This window comes from Danio rerio, chromosome 7 (assembly GCF_049306965.1).
Source record: "Danio rerio strain Tuebingen ecotype United States chromosome 7, GRCz12tu, whole genome shotgun sequence".
Taxonomy (NCBI): Eukaryota; Metazoa; Chordata; class Actinopteri; order Cypriniformes; family Danionidae; genus Danio; species Danio rerio.
The window spans coordinates 73,328,010-73,349,505 of record NC_133182.1 but is presented as its reverse complement, the minus strand read 5'-3'; the positions used below and the strand labels follow the sequence as shown (position 1 = coordinate 73,349,505).

At 36.5% G+C, this 21,496-nt stretch overlaps 1 protein-coding gene across 29 annotated transcripts in view; it reads left to right on the top strand.

Moving 5' to 3' along the window:
• pmfbp1 (polyamine modulated factor 1 binding protein 1) overlaps nucleotides 1-21,496 on the top strand; it is a 327,880-nt gene that overhangs the window by 237,784 nt on the left and 68,600 nt on the right. For all 29 annotated transcript variants that reach the window (XR_012382835.1, XR_012382833.1, XR_012382832.1 and 26 more), the window contains 3 exons: nucleotides 3,685-3,906; nucleotides 10,636-10,788; nucleotides 16,541-16,708. Coding sequence is in view for 25 of the 29 variants with exons in the window: in XM_073907540.1 (XP_073763641.1) it covers nucleotides 3,685-3,906; nucleotides 10,636-10,788; nucleotides 16,541-16,708 (543 nt within the window). In the remaining 4 variants the exon portion in view is untranslated. The remainder of the gene's footprint in view (nucleotides 1-3,684; nucleotides 3,907-10,635; nucleotides 10,789-16,540; nucleotides 16,709-21,496) is intronic.

Genomic DNA, 21,496 nt, shown 5'->3' with positions numbered 1-21,496 from the left:
AATAATAGCAATAATAATAATATAGTAATAATAATAATAACATATATTCATTCATAAGTTTTTCTTAAGTTTTGTCCCTTTATTCATCAGGCCACAGTGGAATGTACCGGTAACTTATTCAGCATATGTTTTACACAGCGAATGCCCCTCCGGCTTTGTACTGGGAAACACCCATACACACTTATTCACACACAAACACACACACACACACACACACACACACACACACACACACACACACACACACACACACACAAACACGAATAAACTAAATTGTCCATAGTGTATGTTTATGAATGAGTGTGTATGGATGTTTCCCAGTACTGGGTAGCAGCTGGAAGGGCATCCGTTGTGTAAAACATATGTTGGATAAGTGGCCGGTTCATTCCGCTGTGGTGACCCCTGATGAATAAAGGGACTAAGACAAAGGAAAATGAATGAATGATGTACCCTTACTTGTTAAATTTGGTATCAACCACAATATTTTGACAGCATCGATGTAACACTATCTGTGAAATCACTTTCATGTTGTGTTCAGTTTTTTTCAGCTGATAAGGGAATAAAAACAGTGCAATATTCTTTTTTTGCATTTTCTTTGGACTGTGGCGGAAATCGGAGCACCCGGAGTAAACCTACACCAGGATAATGCAGGATAATACGCCATGTCATAAAGCGCGAATCATCTCAGACTGGTTTCTTGAACATGACATTGAGTTCACTGTACTCAAATGATCTCCACAGTCACCAGATCTCAATCCAATAGAGTACGTTTCGTATGTTGTGGAGCGGGAGATTGACTTCATGGATGTGCAGATGACGAATCTGCAACAACTGTGTGATGCTGTCATGTCAATATGAACCAAAATCTCTGAGAAATATTTCCAGTGCCTTGTTGAATCTATGCCATGAAGGATTAGGGCAGTTCTGAAGACAAAAATGTGTCCAACCTGGTACTATTAAGTGTACTTAATTAAGAGGCCAGTGAGTATATGTATATATATATATATATATATATATATATATATATATATATATATATATATATATATATATATATATATATATATATATATATATATATATATATATATATATATATATATGTGTGTGTGTGTGTGTGTGTGTGTGAGAGGGTAAACTGAGGGTGAACAGAGGCACTGTTGTTTTTACAGCACAGGCCTCCACACGCACCGGGACCTCAGTAAAGCAGCCGCTTCAAAGTGCGACCAACCGCCACTTACCGCTGCGTTTTCCTCTGCTCCTCGGACAAGATTACTTTCCAAACAGAGTGTAGACAGCTTGATTAATAGAGGGGTCCACCGAGGTGCCCGCCGCACTATATTTTCACACTTACTTACGCTCGTTTCATTCGCATAGACTTTTATGCGCTGCTCCTTTCACCGCGGGAGTCTGTCGGTTGATAAAAAACGGAGCTCTTTGAGGCGATGTCTGAGAAAACTCATTAAACATTCGAGATGTTGTGTTCCAGAGCTGACGGACAAGGTCGTTTCTAAACTAACCTGCTTTTCATCTGTGTGTGTGTGTGTGTGTGTGTGTGTGTGTGTGTGTGTGTGTGTGTGTGTGTGTGTGTGTGTGTGTGTCGACGTCCGTCTCGGAGTGATGCAACATTCATTAAAAAGATATGTAAATATGGAACGTCTTAACCGAGGATTCTGATGTGATGCATTTTCTGGAGATGAATTTAGATTTACACATTTCTTCAGATCAGTGTATTGGCCTCCTTGCAGAGCAGGATAGAAAGAGATGAGGGTCAAATTATCAGAAACATGGGCAGTATTATGTGATGTTGCGAGCCACATTTAAACTGATGTTTTAGAATAAGTGAATTTTATTTATGAGCGAATTTCGAAAGGATCAAGTGCTTATGATTGACCACAGCTGGTCCTGCATTAACTAACACATGATTCACCTGTCAGATGTTTCTTCCCTCAGTTATCTTCGTCTTGATGAATCCCACCCCTACTCCTCCTTTCTTTTTTTGGATAGGGTGGCACGGCGGCCCAGTGGTTAGCACTGTTGCCTCACAGCAAGAATATCACTGGTTCAAGTCTTTACCATACAAGTCAACGTTTCTGTGCAGAGTTTAAATGTTCTCGGTTTCCTCCCACCATCCAGAGACGTGCGACATAAGTGAATTGACCAAACCAAATTGGCACCATAGATTAACTCTTACGCCCCATTCACACGTGGCTTCAGCGTCAGCGATTCACAAAGGGAATGTCTGAAGTTGGGGCTAATGCGTTTGTCATAGCAGTGTCAGCCAATGAAATTAGTCAGCAATCGGCTACTGTCTGAGCTGGTGTATTTGCATACAGCAATCTAATTGGCTGACGCTTCCATCATATATTTTATGCAGCAGATGCCCTTCCAGCCACAACCCATCACTGGGAAACACCCATACACACTCATTCACACACATAAGCTAGGGACAATTTAGCTTACCCAATTCACCTGTCCCAAATGTCTTTGGACTATGGGGGAAACCGGAGCACCCGAAAGAAACCCACGCAAACACAGGGAGAATTTTATTTTATTTTATTTTATTTTATTATATGATATTATATAGGGATACAAGGATTATAGATTTTGGTTGTACGATTATAGCCTGAGGAATAATCACGATTTCACGGTTATCACGATTATTATGCATTCATTCATTTTAAAACATCACTAGTTTAATAAATCACATGAAAACTCCTTATATTTTAAAGTGTTATTTACTGCTGCTCAGTAACCAATTAATACAGCACAAATAATAATTAAAAATAAACAATAGTCCATTTCTCTTTGGACATAAATGTAAGTAATTTTTATTTTATTTTTAACTTAAGCAATAATTTTACACTGAAAATAAACGACAATAAATAAATACATACAAATAAGAATAAATAAAAAATAGCATTTGTCTAAAGTAAATCTAAGCTATATATTAGCTAAGTATTTAAATGAACAGTTGTTATCATCTGTGTTCATAAATAAAATTTTATTTTCAAAGTAATTTTCGGTTAAATTTTTTAGTTTGGCTGCAATAAAAGCAGTTTTTTTTTTACATTTTTAAATGTCATTTTTTAAAGGCCAATATTATTAACCTTTTATTCATCGGTAACATTTTACTAAGTTGTCAAATAGTTACAACAACACAAATAAGTTCTGTAGCATGTATACCAGCATGCACAGTTCAATTATTGTCCCCTTGTACATTCCCCCCCCCCCCCCCCTCCAATTTGTGTTTAACTTATTTTTCCCACCCATTTATTAATAAGTCATTTTTAACAACTGATTATTTTAATCATTGACATGATGACAGAACGTGTTACTAGATACTAGTATTCAGCTTGAAGGGATATTTAAAGCCTTTACTAAGTTAATTAGGTTAAAGTTAGGTTAATTAAGCACGTCAATGACAGTAGTAACAGTAGTTTGTTTTGTAGACAAACAAGAAAAAAAAATGCTTAAGGAAGCTAATAATATTGACCTTTCTATTCTATACTAGCTGAAATAAAACAAATAATAGTTTCTCCAGAAGAAAAAATAATATAGGAATTACTGTGAACATTTTCTTTGCTCTGCTAAACATAATTTGGGAAATATAAAAAAACACGGAAGGGCTTATCATTTTAACTTGTACTCTAGAAAGTTTTATATGTGTGTATGTGCGCGTAGGTCAAGCATCAGGAGGAGCTGGTGAAGGCTGCATTTGACCAGAAGCATAAAGAGCTGAAGGAATGGAGAAAGCGCTGGTACTCGGTGTCAGAAAGCCTGCGGCACGCACACACACTGCTCCAGCAGGCCCAGGACAGCCGAGACAGGGCTGTCGGCAGTCTCAAAATACAGCAGGACAAGAACCACAGCCTGCAGGATGATCTGCACAAACTCCACATTACGGTGAGGGCAGAGGAGCAAAACATACAGAGGGGAAAAACCTGAGAATAAAGTTAAGCTTATATTTCTTGCTGATTGTGATTAATAAAAAAAAAAAAGATCTTAGATCACTAGCAGCTTTGGTGTTTCAGCTAAATTTTAGGGGTGTAATGATACGATTTAATGCATATCCCAATACTGAACTCACAATACGAAATTATCCCAATAGTATGTGCTAATAAAAGGGTTAGCCTTTATTTATGTCACATGTAAGTACATTTAAATCAATCATTTAATACAAATTCGATGTCACAGTGCATTGACGATGCTTTCCATACATAATTAGGTACAGGTATTACATATCTTTTCTTTACCACACAAGAACATGTTTATTCAAATCTATAAATATATTTATATGTATATATTATTTGTAATACAATTTTGTCCTTTAATACAAGCAGTCAAATATATGAACTGTACCTTTCATTTTTACCTGTTCAAAGAAAACACTTCCTTTGAATGTTTTAGACAAAATTACAATACATGCATAGAAGCATTTATAGCAAATAAAGAAATGTAAATATTATCCCGCTTGCTTTTTGAGCTCTGTCATGCGAGTTATGAGACTCCTATGATTGGTTTTTGTCACCCATGCACTCAACAGAAAAGGCTGCGATTAGCTTTAAAATTGAAAGCGCTGTTCACCGATGAGTGATGCAGGAACAGCCGTGGTTAAAGTCTATATGCGCCTAATACGCGGTAATCACAGGTAAAGTGGAGAAAGCTCCAACCCAGGCTCATTCTTAAAACGTAGCCCCGCGGACGTTTCTGGAGACCGTGAAATACGTCCCGGGAGGTACTTATTTGTGCAGTTTTTGGTTTTGCGAATCCACAAGAGGCCACTGTGCTCACTTTTTAGCAACGTTCGCGTCCACGCCGTTCTCGATAAAAACCCACAAGAGGCCGCTGTCGAACGACTGTCCGTACGACTGGCTGAATGATTGACTGGGCGACCAGCCAATCGGCCGACCCACCCTCCTCCTCCTTCCCTAAACTCAAGCATTTTACAGATTAACCCGCCCCCCTTACTTCCCTAAACCCAACCAACCATTTACAAAAAAAAAGCCGTATATAAAAAGAAAAGCCCTCGTCTGATTTTTACCTTGTTTTCGGATTTCACTACATTCTCAGCCTGTTATTTACAGCCCAGGCTCATTCTCGAAACGTAGCCCCGCGGACGTTTCTGAAGACCGCAAAATCTGTCCCGGGAGGTACGTATTTGTGCAGTTTTTGTTTTCACATCTCGAACATCTCCTGGGCCCGCGCTGTTCTCGCAGTTCTCGCGTAAAAGCCGCCGGAGGCCGCTGTCGAGCGACCATCTGACCGACTGGCTGAATGACTGGATGAATGACTGGAGCACACTCGTTTCTGGATCCACAAGTTTCACTTTAACAGCTGAGAGAAGAAAAACCTCACGAACACCCTAGCGGGTCAAATGCCCAAGGCGTGAGAGAGAGAGGCAGAGATGGAGTTTTACAGCAATTCTCCCTATAGTGAAATAGCGGTTCACGCTGTGCCTTCCTCAGTGTCAGTGAAAGACTGTCCAACAAACTCACAAGCAATGACTTGTGCAAAACTATCTGCATTTTAAGTAATAGAGCGTTTTATTTACTCGCCCTCGCCTCCTTCGCCATAGTATTCTACCGCGACTTTGCGCATATGAGATAAAGGACATCAGTACATAATAACCAGTTATGATCTATTTCTGAACTGATATCGAATTGTCCCCATCTGCATGCACCGAAGAAACTATTAATTTTGACATCCCTATATTTTACATTAGGGTTCCAGGTATGGCAACCAAAATCTAACATCTGATAAACATCATAGTGGTAACGTCCACAAAATGTCAAGCTATAACATCATTATATTTGGTTGTTTATAGGTTGCGTTGGAAAGTCACTAAAATGCAACATTTGTCCGACATTGGACATTAACGTCAGCCTAACGTTTGGTTCTGACATCAACCCAGTTTTTGTTTCCAAACAAATTGGAGTACAATGTCAATCTGATGTCATGTTGATGTCCTGTGCCTGCTGGGATATAGGGTGATTGCAAACACCCTGACACTGTCCAAGCTGCTGGGTGCATGTTTAGTTGAATTCAAATATAAAAGATCATATAAATATTCACTTTTCTTCACAAATTGAGATATGCTAAATAGATTTATATTCAGAACAGTTCTAGGTATACAATCAGAAAGTCTATATGAATGCTGGATTTTTTTCAGGTTATTTTATGTCTGTAATAACATTGTACTTTTGCAGTCGTTAAACTCAAAGCATTCACTTAAAAGTTATGTTGGTAACCTTAACATGGCTTCCAATAACAGCCCCTATAACATGGCCACAGTCCAATTACTTGCCAAATGCTCCACGGACCTCTGCTACTTGAATTTGTTTTGTGTCTTTCTTAATGATTACCGTAGGCAATTTGATTAGACCTTCTATTTTCTGCTTTGTATCCTGCATCCGCTCACAGAAAGACACTAAAATCATATTTTTATTTGAAGTTGGATCATTATGTTTTGGAATAAAGGGGGCAATGGTACTTTAGCAGATAATTATGTGTAATCTACAATCATTTCAAATAATAACACACAAAGTGGTCGGAGCCCACGTTATCCAATTTGCCATTTAATGCGAAATCTGCTGCTCGCTCTCCCCAAAAATTGAACCATTTCGTCCTATAGAGATTTTTCCCCCTCTTCCTTTCTTTTGTTTGGATTGAACCCTGCTGATTTTAATTGACGTCTGTTTAGGTTTGTTAGCTGGGTCAATATGAGGACAAACTACTTAAAAAACAGTAGTATCAAAATTTTAAATGATATTATTATAATTAAAAGTAAATATTTACTGTTTGCTTTTTTTAGTATTTTGATAAAGTGTGATTATAATATTCTGATCAAATAAACAAAAATCCCTGCTGAAAAATCCAGCTTAAACCAGCCTAGGCTGGTTGGCTGGTTTTAGCTGGTCTGTTTTCCAGCCATTTCCAGCCTGGTCTTAGCTGGTCAGACTGAAAAAATGACCAGCCAAATCCAGCTAAAACCAGCTTGACCAGCCTGGTTTAAGCTGGATATAGCTGGTTTTGGCTGGACTCCCAGCTTGGCTAGGATGGTCCAGTTGGTTTTAGCTGGTCATCTCCCAGCCTGACCAGCCAAGACCAGGCGGGAAATGGCTGAAAACCAGCCTGGAAGTGGCCAAAACCCCTCTAAAACCAGCCTGGTCGACCAGCTTAAATCAGCCTAGGATTTTTCAGCTGTGATGGTAACACTTTATAATAACCACACACTAGGAATCATTTATTAATCACTAGCAATTAGTTAATTAATCATTTGTTAAGCATTAACTCTACATCAATATATGTTAGCAAGCAGTTTATGAACATACAACTACAAATGCTGTATTATTGACTCATAAGCACATATATTGTTAGCATAAAAATTCCAGCTATTCTTAAATAACTGGTTTGCAATACTTAATTCAGTAATTAATCATTAACAAAGTATGAAAACACAATCATTAAGTGCATTATACATGTGATCCAATGACGATGTCAAATGATGTTGATATTTGGTTGACTTTAGGTTGTGTTGGAAAGTGATCAAAATTCAACGTCGAGCCAACGTCTTAAACCAGTGCCATATTTGGCAACCAAAATGCAATGTCCCTTCGACATTGGTGTACAATGTCAATCTGACATCCTGTTGACATCCTGTGCCTCCTGGGTGTTACCACTTACTATTTTGCCAATGCCAATATTTGACAGCAGTTAGCAGGTATTGAAGTCATCTTAAACAATCATAGAGTATTGCAGTATTTGTAATTAAATAACATTTGGAAAATGTATAATGTCCAAGTGAAAATGTAAGTATAAAGGGGATTACGGGATCACATTTTTGTTTTTGATTAATATTTTCAAAACTTTTATGTGGGATTCACATGACACTTGTCGATAAAATAGGCACTAAAAAGTATCCAGTAATTGTCATTTAATTTGATTTGTCAGAGATATGCCATAAAAGGAAGGAAAAGTAACTTTAATAACCCAATGAAAAAGGTTGAAAGTTGCATTTTCGGTAACACTTTATAATAACTACACTCTATGAATCATTTACTAAGCATTAGTATCTAGTGAATTCATTATTTGTTAAGCATTAACTCTACAATAATAAGTGTTAGTAAGCAGTTTACAACTGCAGCTACAAATGCTCTATTCTTGACTTATAAGCACCTATATAATGTGTTTAATAATTGTATTTTCATACTTAGTTAATGATTTATATTTCATTACTAAATGAAGTATTGCAGTATTTACAAACCAGTTGTATTTAAGAGTAGTTGAGGGTCTTCAGAATCATTCAAAATGAGTTAGTAAATGATTAATAAACTATTGAAATCAACATTTATATATCTTATTATTCAGGCATATACTAATAGTCAACTAATATGTTAATAAATGCTTTATTAACTCAACTTCATGCAGTTTTGTGACCTAATCTAAAGTAAGGACTTTTCATGCTTTATAAAGCCCTTATAAATGACATTTAAAGGCTCAGAATCAAATGAACAATAATCTTTGCAATCTTTTTAAAAAGTTAAATTGCTGTAAAGTTAAAACATTGCTGAATAACAGGAGTGTCAAAATATGACATAAAACTGGATAAAACAACAACAACAATATAATAATAATTTAACATTATAATAAGATGCAATGTTTAAACTCTACAGTGATTTTTTTTAGATAAGATTGCAAAGATTTATTTTTCGTTTGAAGTACAGTTTCATTTGTGTATCTTTAAATGAATAGGAATGAATAAAGTCATTTTTCCCGTTTAGAATTGAACTGAGCTTTTAATTGTCATTTATAAGGGATTTATAAAACATAAATAGTCCTCACTTTAGATTAGGTCACAAAACTGGATGAGGTTGAGTTAATAAAGCATTTATTAATATACATAGTAACCATTAATATATGCCTACGTAATAAGACATATACACGTTGATTTCAATAGTTTATTAATTATTTACTAACTCATTTTGAATTATCCTAAAACCCCTCAACTACTCTTAAATGCAAATGGTTTGTAAATAATGTGATACTTAATTTAGCAATGAAAAATAAATCATTAACTAAGTATGAAAATACGATCATTAAACACATTATATAGCTGCTTATAAGTCAAGAATAGAGAATTTGTAGCTGCAGTTATTAACTGCTTACTAACGTTTATTAATGTAGAGTTAATGCTTAACTAATAATGAATTCACTATTTGCTAATGCTTAATAAATGATTTATAGTGTGTAGTTATTATAAAGTGTTACTGCATTTTCTGGAGATGTTGTGATCCTTATTGAAATGGGAAGTTCAAACCACCTTAAAATAAAATAAGATTTGGAAAACATGTGATGTGTGGGGAGTTTAAGCTGGAAAAAAAATTATTATGTGATCACATTTTTGTTTAACATTGAATTTTTCAAAACCTTTATGTGGGTTTTACATGACATGATTTTTCTATATATAAGAGTGACTAAAAAGTACTCATTAAATATAATTTGAATTTATTAATAACTTGAGACCTGATTTGTCACAGAAATGTCATAAAAGGAAAGAAAAGTAACTTTAATAACCCAATGAAAATCAGTTCAATTCAGCTTTATTTGTATAGCGCTTTTACAATGTAGATTGTGTCAAAGCAGCTTCACATAAATGGTCATAGTAACTGGAACAGTGTGGTTCAGTAACTGGAACAGTGTGGTTCAGGTTTTAGTGTTTAAGTTCATTTCAGTTCAGTTTAGCTCAGTTCAGTGTGATTTAATCATTACTGAGAGTTCAAACACTGAAGAGCCAATTCATCGATGCGTAGCTCTACCAATCCTGAACCATGCGAGGCAGTGGCGACAGCGAAGAGGGAAAAAAAACTTCACCTGATGGGAGTGAAGAAAAAAAACCTTGAGAGAACCAGACTCAGTTGGGCACGACCATTTTAATTTCTCCGCTGGCCAAAATTTCTCCGCTGGCCAAAAAGGTTGAAAGTTGCATTTTCTGGAGATATTGTAATACTATTGAAATGGGAAGTGCAAACCACCTTAAAATAAAATAAGATTTGGAAAACATGTGAGGTGTGGGGAGTTTAAGCTGAAATTAACATTTTTGTTTAACATTGAATTTTTCTAAACCTTTATGTGGGTTTTACATGACACTTGTGTTTTTTCTATATATAAGACTGACTAAAAAGTACCCATAAAATATAATTTGAATTTATTAATCATTTGAGACCTGATTTGTCACAGAAATGTCATAAAAGGAAAGAAAAGTAACTTTAATAACCCAATGAAAAAGGTTGAAAAGTTGCATTCCCCGGTGATATTGTAATCCTATTGAATTGGGCAGTTCAGACCACCTTCTAAGAGATTAGAAATATCTGAAATGTTCAGTAATTGTTGCCATGACCTTGCCTTTTCATGTTTCCCTTTTATCCGTTTTCATCAGTTTTATTGACTGTTTATAGTTTGCTGCAGTATATCATGTTGTTTGAAAAAACAAAGCAGCAAGCCGGGCCAGATCAGAGAGAAACGAAGCTGATCAGCATCGATGCACATCCATATATACATCAACAAACACACTGGAATGATGCAAACCTCACCTACAATAGCATGTCTTGCATCTGTGTTTCTGTATACGAACAGTTGGTAGAAAAGGAGTCTACGGTGTCCAGACTTAAGCGAGAGCTACAGGACGCAGAGCATCAGAGGGAGCTTCTGGACTCCAGAGTAACTGAGCTGAACTGTGAAATCCAGCAGCAGAAGAAAGACTGCAGGCCCCAAACAGAGCCGGATGAGGTATAATGCCATGCATTCTTTGGGATAACTAGGGATGCACATAATAGGTTCTCCTCACTCACAGTCACCTGATTTCTGATTAGTCCTACACCTACACGTCATCACAGTCCATTACCTCAGCCCCATAAAAACCATCAACACACTCCATTCTGTGTCTGGCCTCATCACAATTCCGAAAGACAACGCTCTCCTTACAATCAGTGTTTATATTTCATTAGAAAGTACACACCTCTCCTCTTTCCTTGTGATCTCCATCGTCTGAGTCTCTCTTTCCGAATGTGGTCTATCTTGATTCCCTGTCTGGTTGTCGTTGGTCCCCCGTATCTGGTTCCCTGTGTTCCTGGTCTTCCGTAATCCATCCTCTGGTCTATCCAGCTCCATCATATCCAGTCATCTCTATCCTGTTTAACCGTATAAAGTGTTTCTGTTTACAAACTGCCATCCTCATCAACTGTTCATATGCTTACCATTCAGGTTCTCATATCCTTCTGTAACATATGGTCTATAAACAGATCCATATGCCGCTCAGTATTAGCATACCGAAGATGAAACTAGATTTTAAAATTCAACCTTACAAGTCGAGCAACCAAGCCAAATGTGAAAGCATCAGGAGATTGCGTGCTCCCACATATACACTTATCTATGCAAATCACATATGTAAAATACAATTTATTGTTTAGATTTCAATTGTTTAATATATATATATATATATATATATATATATATATATTTGTAAATATTTTATAAAATATAAATATTTTCTTGCTGGATATATATATATATATAAATATATATAAATATTTTTTAAAATTTAAATCTAAACAATTTATTGTTTAGATTTCAATTGTTTAATATATATATATATATATATATATATATATATATATATATATATATATATATATATATATATATATATATATATATATAAATTGTAAACTCACTGGCCACTTTATTAGGTATAGCTTACTGGTACGAAGGTTGGACCCCATTTGTGTTCTGAACTGCCCTAATTATTTGTGGCATTGATTCAACTAGCTAATGGAAAATTCCTCAGAGATTTTGGTGGATTTTGACATGATAGCATCATGATGTGAATATCCCGTTTCACCACATCCCAAAGGTCCTCTTTTGGATTGAAATCTAGTGAGTGCGCAGGCCATTTGAGTACAGTGAACCCAATATTATGTTTAAGAAAAGAGTCTGATATGATTTGTGTTTTATGATATGGCATGTTTTCTTGCTGGAAGTAGCCATCAGAAGATGGGTACACTGTGGTCATAAAAAGATGGACACGGTCAGCAGCAAAACTCAAGTAGGCTGTGGTTTTAGCACGATGCTCAATTGGTACCAATAGGGTCGAAGTGTGCCAGGAAAATATCCCCCACTCCATTACACCACCAACACCAGCCTGAACCGTTGCTATAAGGCAGGATGGATTCATCATTTCATGTTGTTTACCCCAAAATCTGACCCTACCATCTGAATGTTGCAGCAGAAATCGAGACTCATCAGACCAGACAATGTTTTTCTAATCTTCTATTGTCCAATTTTGGTGAGCCTGTGCGAATTGTAGCCTCAGTTTCCTGTTCTTAGCTGAGTGGCTGTATTAGCTCATCCACCTCAAGATTAGATATGTTGTTCATTTAGAGATGCTTTTCAGCATACCTGGGTTGTAACGAGTGGTTATTTGAGTTACTGTTTAGAGTACAATGGCCAGACTGGTTCCAGCTGATAGAAAGGCAACAGTAACTCAAATAACCACTTGTTACAACTGAGGAATGCAGAAGAGCATCACTAAACACACAACACATCCAACCTTGTGGCAGATGAGCTACAGCAGCAGAAGACCACACCGGGTAACACTCCCGTCAGCTAAGAACAGGGAACTGAGGCTACAGTTCACACAGACTCACCAAAATTGGACAATTGAAGATTGGAAAAACGTTGCCTGGTCTTATGAGTCTTGATTTCTGCTGCGACATTCGGATGTTAGGGTCAGAGTTTGACATCAACCACATGAAAGCATAGATCCATCCTGCTTTGTATCAATGATTGCATCAATGATTCAGGCTGCTGGTGGTGTAATGGTGTGGGGATATTGTTTTGGCATACTTTGGACCCATTAGTACCAACTAAGCATTGTGTCAACGCCACAGCCTACCTGAGTATTGTTGCTGACCATGTACAGCCCTTTAAGACCACAGTGAACCCATCTCCTGATAACCACTTCCAGCAGGATAACATGTCATGTTATAAAGTGCTAATCTTCTCAGCCTGTTTTTTTTAACATGACAATGAGTTCACTGTGCTCAAATGGCCTCCACAGTCACCAGAGCTCAATCCAATAGAGCACCTTTGGGATGTGGTGGAATGAGAGATTTTTATCATGGATGCAACTGCGTGATTCTATCATGTCAATATAGAACAAAATCTCTGATGAATATTTCCAGTACCTTGTTGAATCTATGCCATGAAGGATTAAGGCAGTTCTGAAGGCAAAACAGGGTCCAACAATGTACTAGTAAGGTGTACCTAATAAAGTGGCCAGTGAGTGTGTATTTCTGCTAAAACAAAATCAGGTTTTTATTTTTTTTTTTAAATGCTAGTTTCGTCCCCGCTCTCCCCTACTTGTTCAAATCATTTCACTTTACCTTGATCATATCAACATTTACTTGTTTATGCTGCTGCTCATCTGGAGCTCAGGTTCACATCTAACTCCTGGATTAGAAAATAGCATCTGAAGGCCTCCGAGGGCCGAATGCGGTCCAGATCAAGGTCACGGGCCAGCCAGTCCATCCGACCTCACTCGCACACTAAAAATGGACCTGACGCCGCTCATCTCCCGCTTCCCACAAACTTTTGCATAAGCTGTCAATTGAAGCAGAAGCCCGTGCTGGTTTATTTATACATCTCTGACTGGTCAGTTATTTGTTTGGCAGCGTGTCCTTGTACGTTATAAATGGGACAAACCTGTCACTTCAGTGCTGACTGGATGTTTTGAGTTCTTTGAAAGATTTTCTCTCTCCCTTTTTACATTTATTAATTTATTTTGACTTTTTTCAGAGCGAGCGAGCGGTGAATAATGCATCGGATTTTGCTCCGCGTACTGTTTTTATCATTAGCATTCAGCCCCAGTTATCTTCCGAACTTATGAGTGCCTGTGAAATGTTTGTGATGTTATTTATTTATGTTGCCCTCTCAATTATTCATTTGTTTATTTATTCATGGCAGAACTAACTGCAATTGGAAAATTCATTTTTGCTGAAGGGCACATCCAAACCCCCCCCATCCACACACACACACACACACACCTCAATCCGCTCTCTTGTATGAAGGAGGGCACATCAGGTTTGTTAGTAACTGCTTCATCTGGCATTTCCTAAGACTCAAGGGGAGATGTCATTTTAATCCAAGCAGACGGCTGAAGAGACAGACGGGGAGAGAAAGAGGGAAAAAAGTACAGCAGAAAATAAAAATGGCACTCTAAGGGTTATGGTGCAGGATTATAGAGATGTTGAATGAATATGATAGACCTTACAGATCCACATGATGAATTCCTTCAGGCTTTTGTATGTTGCCTATATATAAAAGATAATAAGTATTATTCTATGGTCTTTTGTAAATCTTGATTCTAATTGGCTGGAAGGTGTTCAATAAACTCATTTAATGGACAGGTTAGTGTTTTCAAAGGAATTGGTACTTAAGTACTTAGTTAGTACTCTTTTTTTATTCTTTAATTAGCGAACATGTTACATTTGGAACTAAATACAATGGGTGCCACAGTGGCTCAGTGGTTAGCCCTGTTGACTCACAGCAAGAAGGTTGCTGGCAGTCCTGTGTGGAGTTTGCAAGTTCTCCCCTTGTTGTTGTGGGTTTCCTCTGGGTGCTCTGGTTTATTATAGTATATATATATATATATATATATATATATATATATATATATATATATATATATATATATATATATATATATATATATATACAACAGTTCTGTATGTTTCTCAAATCTGATTGGCTGATAGCCGTGCGATATTTAGCAATATCAGAGACCTACAGCCTCTTTACCCTTTGTGTATTACTCCGCCCACATACAGACAGCAAAAGGCAGACACTACAGATCTAAAGTTTAAAAGAGGCTTGCTCAGCTGTTTAACTGTCAGCTTATGATTTGGATCCGGAAGAAAGTAGTTCCTCATACAAAATGGTTTTTGAGACTCTGCTTGTTTGATTTTGTTTTTATATACACAATTATGCCGTCAAACTGTTGTATAAACGCAATATCACACTCGTAGCAGTGCGATATGGCTGTATATCGGCACTGGTGGGGGCACTAACAATACACGCCTCCCACCAGTGCCGTTATACAGCCATATCGCACTGCTACGAGTGTGATATTGCTCTCATATATATATATATATATATATATATATATGTATATATATATATATATATATATATATATATATATATATTCACAAAAGGTCTTCATGCACTGTAAAGAATTATATATATATAATTATTTTCAGTGCATGAAGACCTTTTGTGAATATATATATTTCTGTAATAAATACGGCATTTTGTGATTAATCATAATTAATCACACTTTTTTGTAATTAATCATGATTAATCACGAAACGCCATATTTATTACAGAAATAAAAACACAGGAATTTAAGTGCCATTTGAACAATGATTTCCATGTTGGATTCTAAGTGGACTACACGCGCACACACACACACACACACACACACACACACACACACAGACAACGCGCGCAGTACAGCGGACCCCTGAGCAAAGGATCTCTTCAGATTCCTCAACACGCACACTCGCGTCTTGCTTATTTGCAAATTGCTTAAACTAAGCGTTCTAAAGTATGGCTGTATTTACAAGCAAGGATTCTGACACAGCAACGTGAAGCAGATGCTTTACAAAAGTTGCGTGTAGGGGGGAAACATTTTTTTTATTTTATTACTTGTTTATTTTACAGGGACAATACACTTGACATTGTTATACAAAGGTAACCGATGTTGCGTACATGTCATGTCAAGCTTATGAAATGTGAGGGCTTATGGACGCAGCTTAAAGGCAGAGAATAGGGCTTGCGACTTCATCTGCCACTTTCACTACAGTACATTTAATTTACATTATACTCCGCTTTTATGATTAAGATAATACTGATTAAGAGTCTACCAAATAAGCAGCGATTTTTGATTACCTTAAAGGATCACCCGAGTCCCGAAATGCGGAGGTTTTTCTTTCTGTTCACCATGAGTAGTATAATAGTATGTTGACTTTCTCAAGCCACCATAATTACACATGTAAATACATGCATGTATTTAATCAATCATAAGTACAATGTAAAAAACATGTATTGACACATTGTAACTAATTATTAGTGTCGATGTAGGTACTTATTAGTTAAGGCCACTTAATATAAAGTAAGACCTAAAAAGTCTTACAACACACTGTAAGCGTCTAGGGCAAGGGTGGCCAACCCTGTTCCTGAAGAGCCACCTTCCTGCAGATTTCAGTTGTAACCCATATCAAACACACCTGGCTGTAATTATCACGTGGTGTTCAGGTCCTAATTAATTGGTTCAGGTGTGTTTGGTATGGGTAGCAACTGAAATCTGCAGGAAGGTGGCTCTCCAGGAACAGGGTTGGCCACCCCTGGTCTAGGGCCACATATATTGGTACTGGCTGTCAGATAGTAGTTGAGCAATATTTTCTGTCTGTGTTGTGTTTAGATAGCAGGGCAGATGCAGGAGGTCTGGTCCAGCAGAGAGAAGGCTGCGGCCCTGCAGAAAGAGTTGAGCAGACTTCAGGTGATCCTGAAACACAGAGAAGAGCTGATAGAAGAAAACAACCTCAAGACGACACAACTCCAGCGAGACACAGACTGTCTTCACAAACAGGTAAACACACACACACTCACACACACACAAAAACACAGAGAGACAGAGCAAACATACTAAAAATCACAAATTGGCCAGTCTGGGTATTGAGAGCTGAAAAATGTATGACGTAAGCATGAGTTTGGCGATGTTGTTGTGTGTGTGTTTTTGCTGAAGGGTGTTTGTGAGATCTCTCGTGTGTAATATTTCCTGTCTGCAGCATCCACAGACCTCACATAGGCATGGAATTCCAATTAACTCCTTTAATTAGGCCCTCCCTTGCTCATGGCAGCGTTCCTTCATTTATTTTAATCTTGTTTATTCACCTTGATTGTTTCGCCATATAGATTTTTTTTAATTAGGTTAGATTGATTAAATTGCATTGATTCTCTGTCCTTATTAAAATGAAACAGACCCCCCCCCCCAATCTACTCTCTCCAGACCACTGTTATTTTTCATAATTAGTGACTGTGCCTACAGCGTGACTTTAAGTGTGTGTGTGTGTGTGTGTGTGTGTGTGTGTGTGTGTGTGTGTGTGTGTGTGTGTGTGTGTGTGTGTGTGTGTGTGTGTGTGTGTGTGTGTGTGTGTGTGTGTGTGTGTGTGTGTGTGTTGTGTGCTTTAGTTTCATTCCTAAATTTAAAATAATAATAATAATAATAATAATAATAAATGATTAAAACTAATTAACCAGGGGTTCCCAAACTTTTTGTCAGTTTAACACATAAAAGATTTTTATTAACGTATTCATTAGACTTTAAGATTATAAACTGATTTTTATTTATTTATTTATTTATTTATTTATTTATTTATTTATTTATTTATTTATTTAAATATTGTATGTATATATACTTTTATTTAAATATTATTCATTAAATCATTCATTATATTATTTTATTTATTTTTATTTTATGTATTTATTTAAATATTACATTTATATATAATATTATTTGCATATTATTCATTAATTCATTATTGTATTTATTTATTTATTTATTTATATTTTGTTTTATTTATTTATTTAAATATTACATTTCTATATAATATTAATTAAATATTATTTATTGATTAGTTCATTATTTCATTTTATTTATTTTTATTGTATTTATTCATTCATTTATTTTATTTTCAGCTTAGTCCCTTTTATTATTTATTATTAAGGGATATATATATATATATATATATATATAAATAAATAAATAAATAAATAAATAAATAAAAATAGCACTGTTGCCTCACAGCAAGAATGTTGCTGGTTTGAGCCTCGTTTGCATGTTCTCCCAGTGTTCAGGGTGCTCTGATTTTCCCCACAGTCCAAAGACATGCGGTACAGGTGAATTGGCTAAGCATCATTGGGATATGAGCAAATCGTACTAAATTGTACTAATGAGATTGTACAAATACATAAGAATTAGCCACTAAATCAAAAAGTTACAAATCTCCATGAGATAGTGTTGGATTATCAAAGACTGTTGTCACAGCAAACACTTAGTGTGCAACACTTGAGGTCTTCTAGAAGATTCAGTGGCGTCACATTGAGCATCCTGCTGTCTGCTTCACCTGATAAACACTTGATGCTGATCTGGAGAATTTTTAATCACGAAGCGACCCTCGGCTCTTTTAATTTTGATCGATGACTCCGTTTATCCTTTACATAACACATTCCTGTCTCAGTTCTTCCCCTCCACCTCTCACCGCACCCCTCCGCCCGGGACGAAAATGATATTAGAAACTAAATGAGATTTGAAATTGTGTGTTTGACAAGTGACTTGATGACAGGGTTTTATTGCGGGGCCTGATCCATGGAAATTTTATGCTAATAACACTGCTGGCCGGCCGATCTGGTATGAAATTAATCAGCGGAGGAAAAGAGCGAGAGAGCTCTACATAAAGTGTGTCTACTCGTCCTCGCTCTCTCCGTCTGAGTCTCATCTGAAATAGCCACAGGCTGTTGTCTGTGTGATGAGTTTGCCAGTGAAATAGGGAAAATTACACTGAGCTTAGCACTGATTCATGCTGTAATGCAGCCACGCAACACACTGCTGTCAACTCCGTCCAAGGACTGTAATTTTTGGTTTATGTTGCCTCGGCCCAATATGTCATTTTAGACTTATACTGACACCTAGAGATGTGGATGCAGTATCACGCAACTGGTTTCAATTACTGATGCCATTCTGCAGAATTGCAGTATTCACAATCAGACATGATTCATTTGTTCTACAAGTGTCCAAAAGCAGTAATAAAGTGAGTGGAAGGCCTGGTAGGTAGCTGCTCATGTCATAATGTTGCAGCACTCGCCCTGAAAAATTAATATATCTATGTATATACACTCACCGACAACTTTATTAGGTACACTTGTCCAACTGTTCATTAACGCTAATTTTTAATCAGCCAATCACATGCCAGCAACTCAATGCATTTAGGCATGTAGACATGGATCTGCTGCAGTTCAAACTGAGCACCAGAATGTGAAAGAAGGGTGATTCAAGTAACGTGGCTTGGTTGTTGGTGCCAGACGGTCTGGTCTGAGTATTTCAGAAACTGCTGATCTACTGGGATTTTCACGCACAACCATCTCTAGGGGTTACAGAGAATGGTCTGAAAGAAAATATCCAGTGAGTGGCAGTTCTGTGGGGGCAAATGCCTTGTTGATGCCAGAGGTCAGAGGAGAATGACCAGACTGGTTCCAGCTGATAGAAAGGCAATAGTTACTCAAATAACCACTTGTTACAACTGAGGTATGCAGAAGAGCATCTCTGAAGGCACAACATGTCCAACCTTGAGACAGATGGGCTACAGCAGCAGAAGACCTCACCGAGTGCCAATCCTGTCAGCTAAGAACCAGAAACTGAGGCTACAATTCACACAGACTCACCAAAATTGGACAATAGAAGATTGGAAAAACATTGCCTGGTCTGATGAGTAATATATATATATATATATATATATATATATATATATATATATATATATATACATACAAGATCAGAATTATTAGCCCCCTTTCAATTTGTTTCTTCTTTTTTAAGTATTTCCCAAATGGTTTTTATCAGAGCAAGGAAATTTTCACAGTGTGTCTGAAAATATTTTTTCTTCTGGAGAAAGTCTTATTTTTTAATTTCTGCTAGAATAAAAGCAGTTTTTCATTTTAAAAAAAAACATTTTGGGACAAAACTATTAGCCCCTTTAAGCATTTTTTTTCAATACAGAACAAACCATCATTATACAATAACCTGCCTAATTACCTTAACCTGCCTAGTTCACCTTATTAACAAGCCTTTAAATGTCATTTTAAGCCGTATAAAAGTGTCCTGAAAAATATCAAGTAAAATATTATTTACTGTCATCATGGGAAAGATAAAATAAATAATTTATTAGTAATAAGTTTTTAAAACTATAATAATTAGAAATGTGCAAAAACAATCTTCCCTCCATTAAACAGAAATTGGGTAAAAAAAAAAAATAAACAGGGGTGATAATAATTCAGGGGGGCTAAGAATTGTGACTTCAACTTTATATATATATATATATATATATATATATATATATATATATATACATATATATATATATATATATATATATATATATATATATATTTTTTTTAGGCAAGCGATGATGACTTTTACCTTGATATTACAGTGAATAAAAGTCAAACTGGTTAAACGTCTGCCAAAAAGTGCCCTTCTCGATCTTTCTCCTTATTCGAAGACACTACTGACTACATTTACATGGACATCTGTAATCTAGTCATTTGCCTTAATAGACAATAAAATAATTAAGGTGTTTATGTGAAATGCTTTCATAATAGATAATAGGTAATCGATGCAAATAAGGAGTGAGGACTGGTGAAAGTGTTATGGAAAAAAACTTCTGCATTTTGCAATGTGTGTGTGTGTGTGTGTGTGTGTGTTTGTGTGTGTGTGGATCTCGTCGGAAAATATGGAGAAAAGTCCTAGCTGACGGTAATAGTTTGATCGCGGTGTTTACTTCAATAATGCCACTAATATCTGCATATTCCATATCTTGTCCATTTACACGTCCATTTCTTTTTAGTTTAGTTAGGCTTTTAGTCGGATTAAGGTTATCAAAAATGGCTTTTAGGACCTTATGTAAGCTTACAGTTCAACATTTATGTTTAACTGAATAAACAGTTAGTAAACACAAGTACATCTTATTGAACATCATTTATTTTCATCACCAATTATCCACAGTTTCTGAAGCAGTTTGTGATGCATTTTGGAAAAAGGAGATAAGCCCCTGGTCTAATGCGCCACCTGGCTTGAGAAACCCGTTCTCAAAGACTTACTTTTAGTTATTATTTGGGTAGCACACATATTCTGAATGCCTTCGGCAGAATTCAAATGAGCCATTTTAATGTAGATGAATCTAGATGAATATTACGAATACAGTGAGATTAATCTAGATTAAATCAATCTATGCCCACCTATAATATATAATACATTTGTCCTCAACTGTAGTTGCCCCATAGTTTCTATTTGATTTACTTTCCTTTACCACCTTTTACTAGTTTTCATCAGCTTAAGAGCCAGATTCATATGTTCTATTATCCCTGCACACTTGCTTCATTTATCCCATTCATCTGTCAATGGTTTCCCCATGTGCAAGTCCTCCCGGCTCAATGGTAAAGAAACAGAAGCGTAGGTGAATCACTAATGGAGTCATTATCAGGTTCCACTCGTTTAAAACAACACAATTAGCGCCCTAGTCTTAATGATGCTTGCAAGGGAAGTTGTGCGCGCGCCGAGGAGACTCCATCCAGGGCTTTCACCGGCACAATAAATCACGCA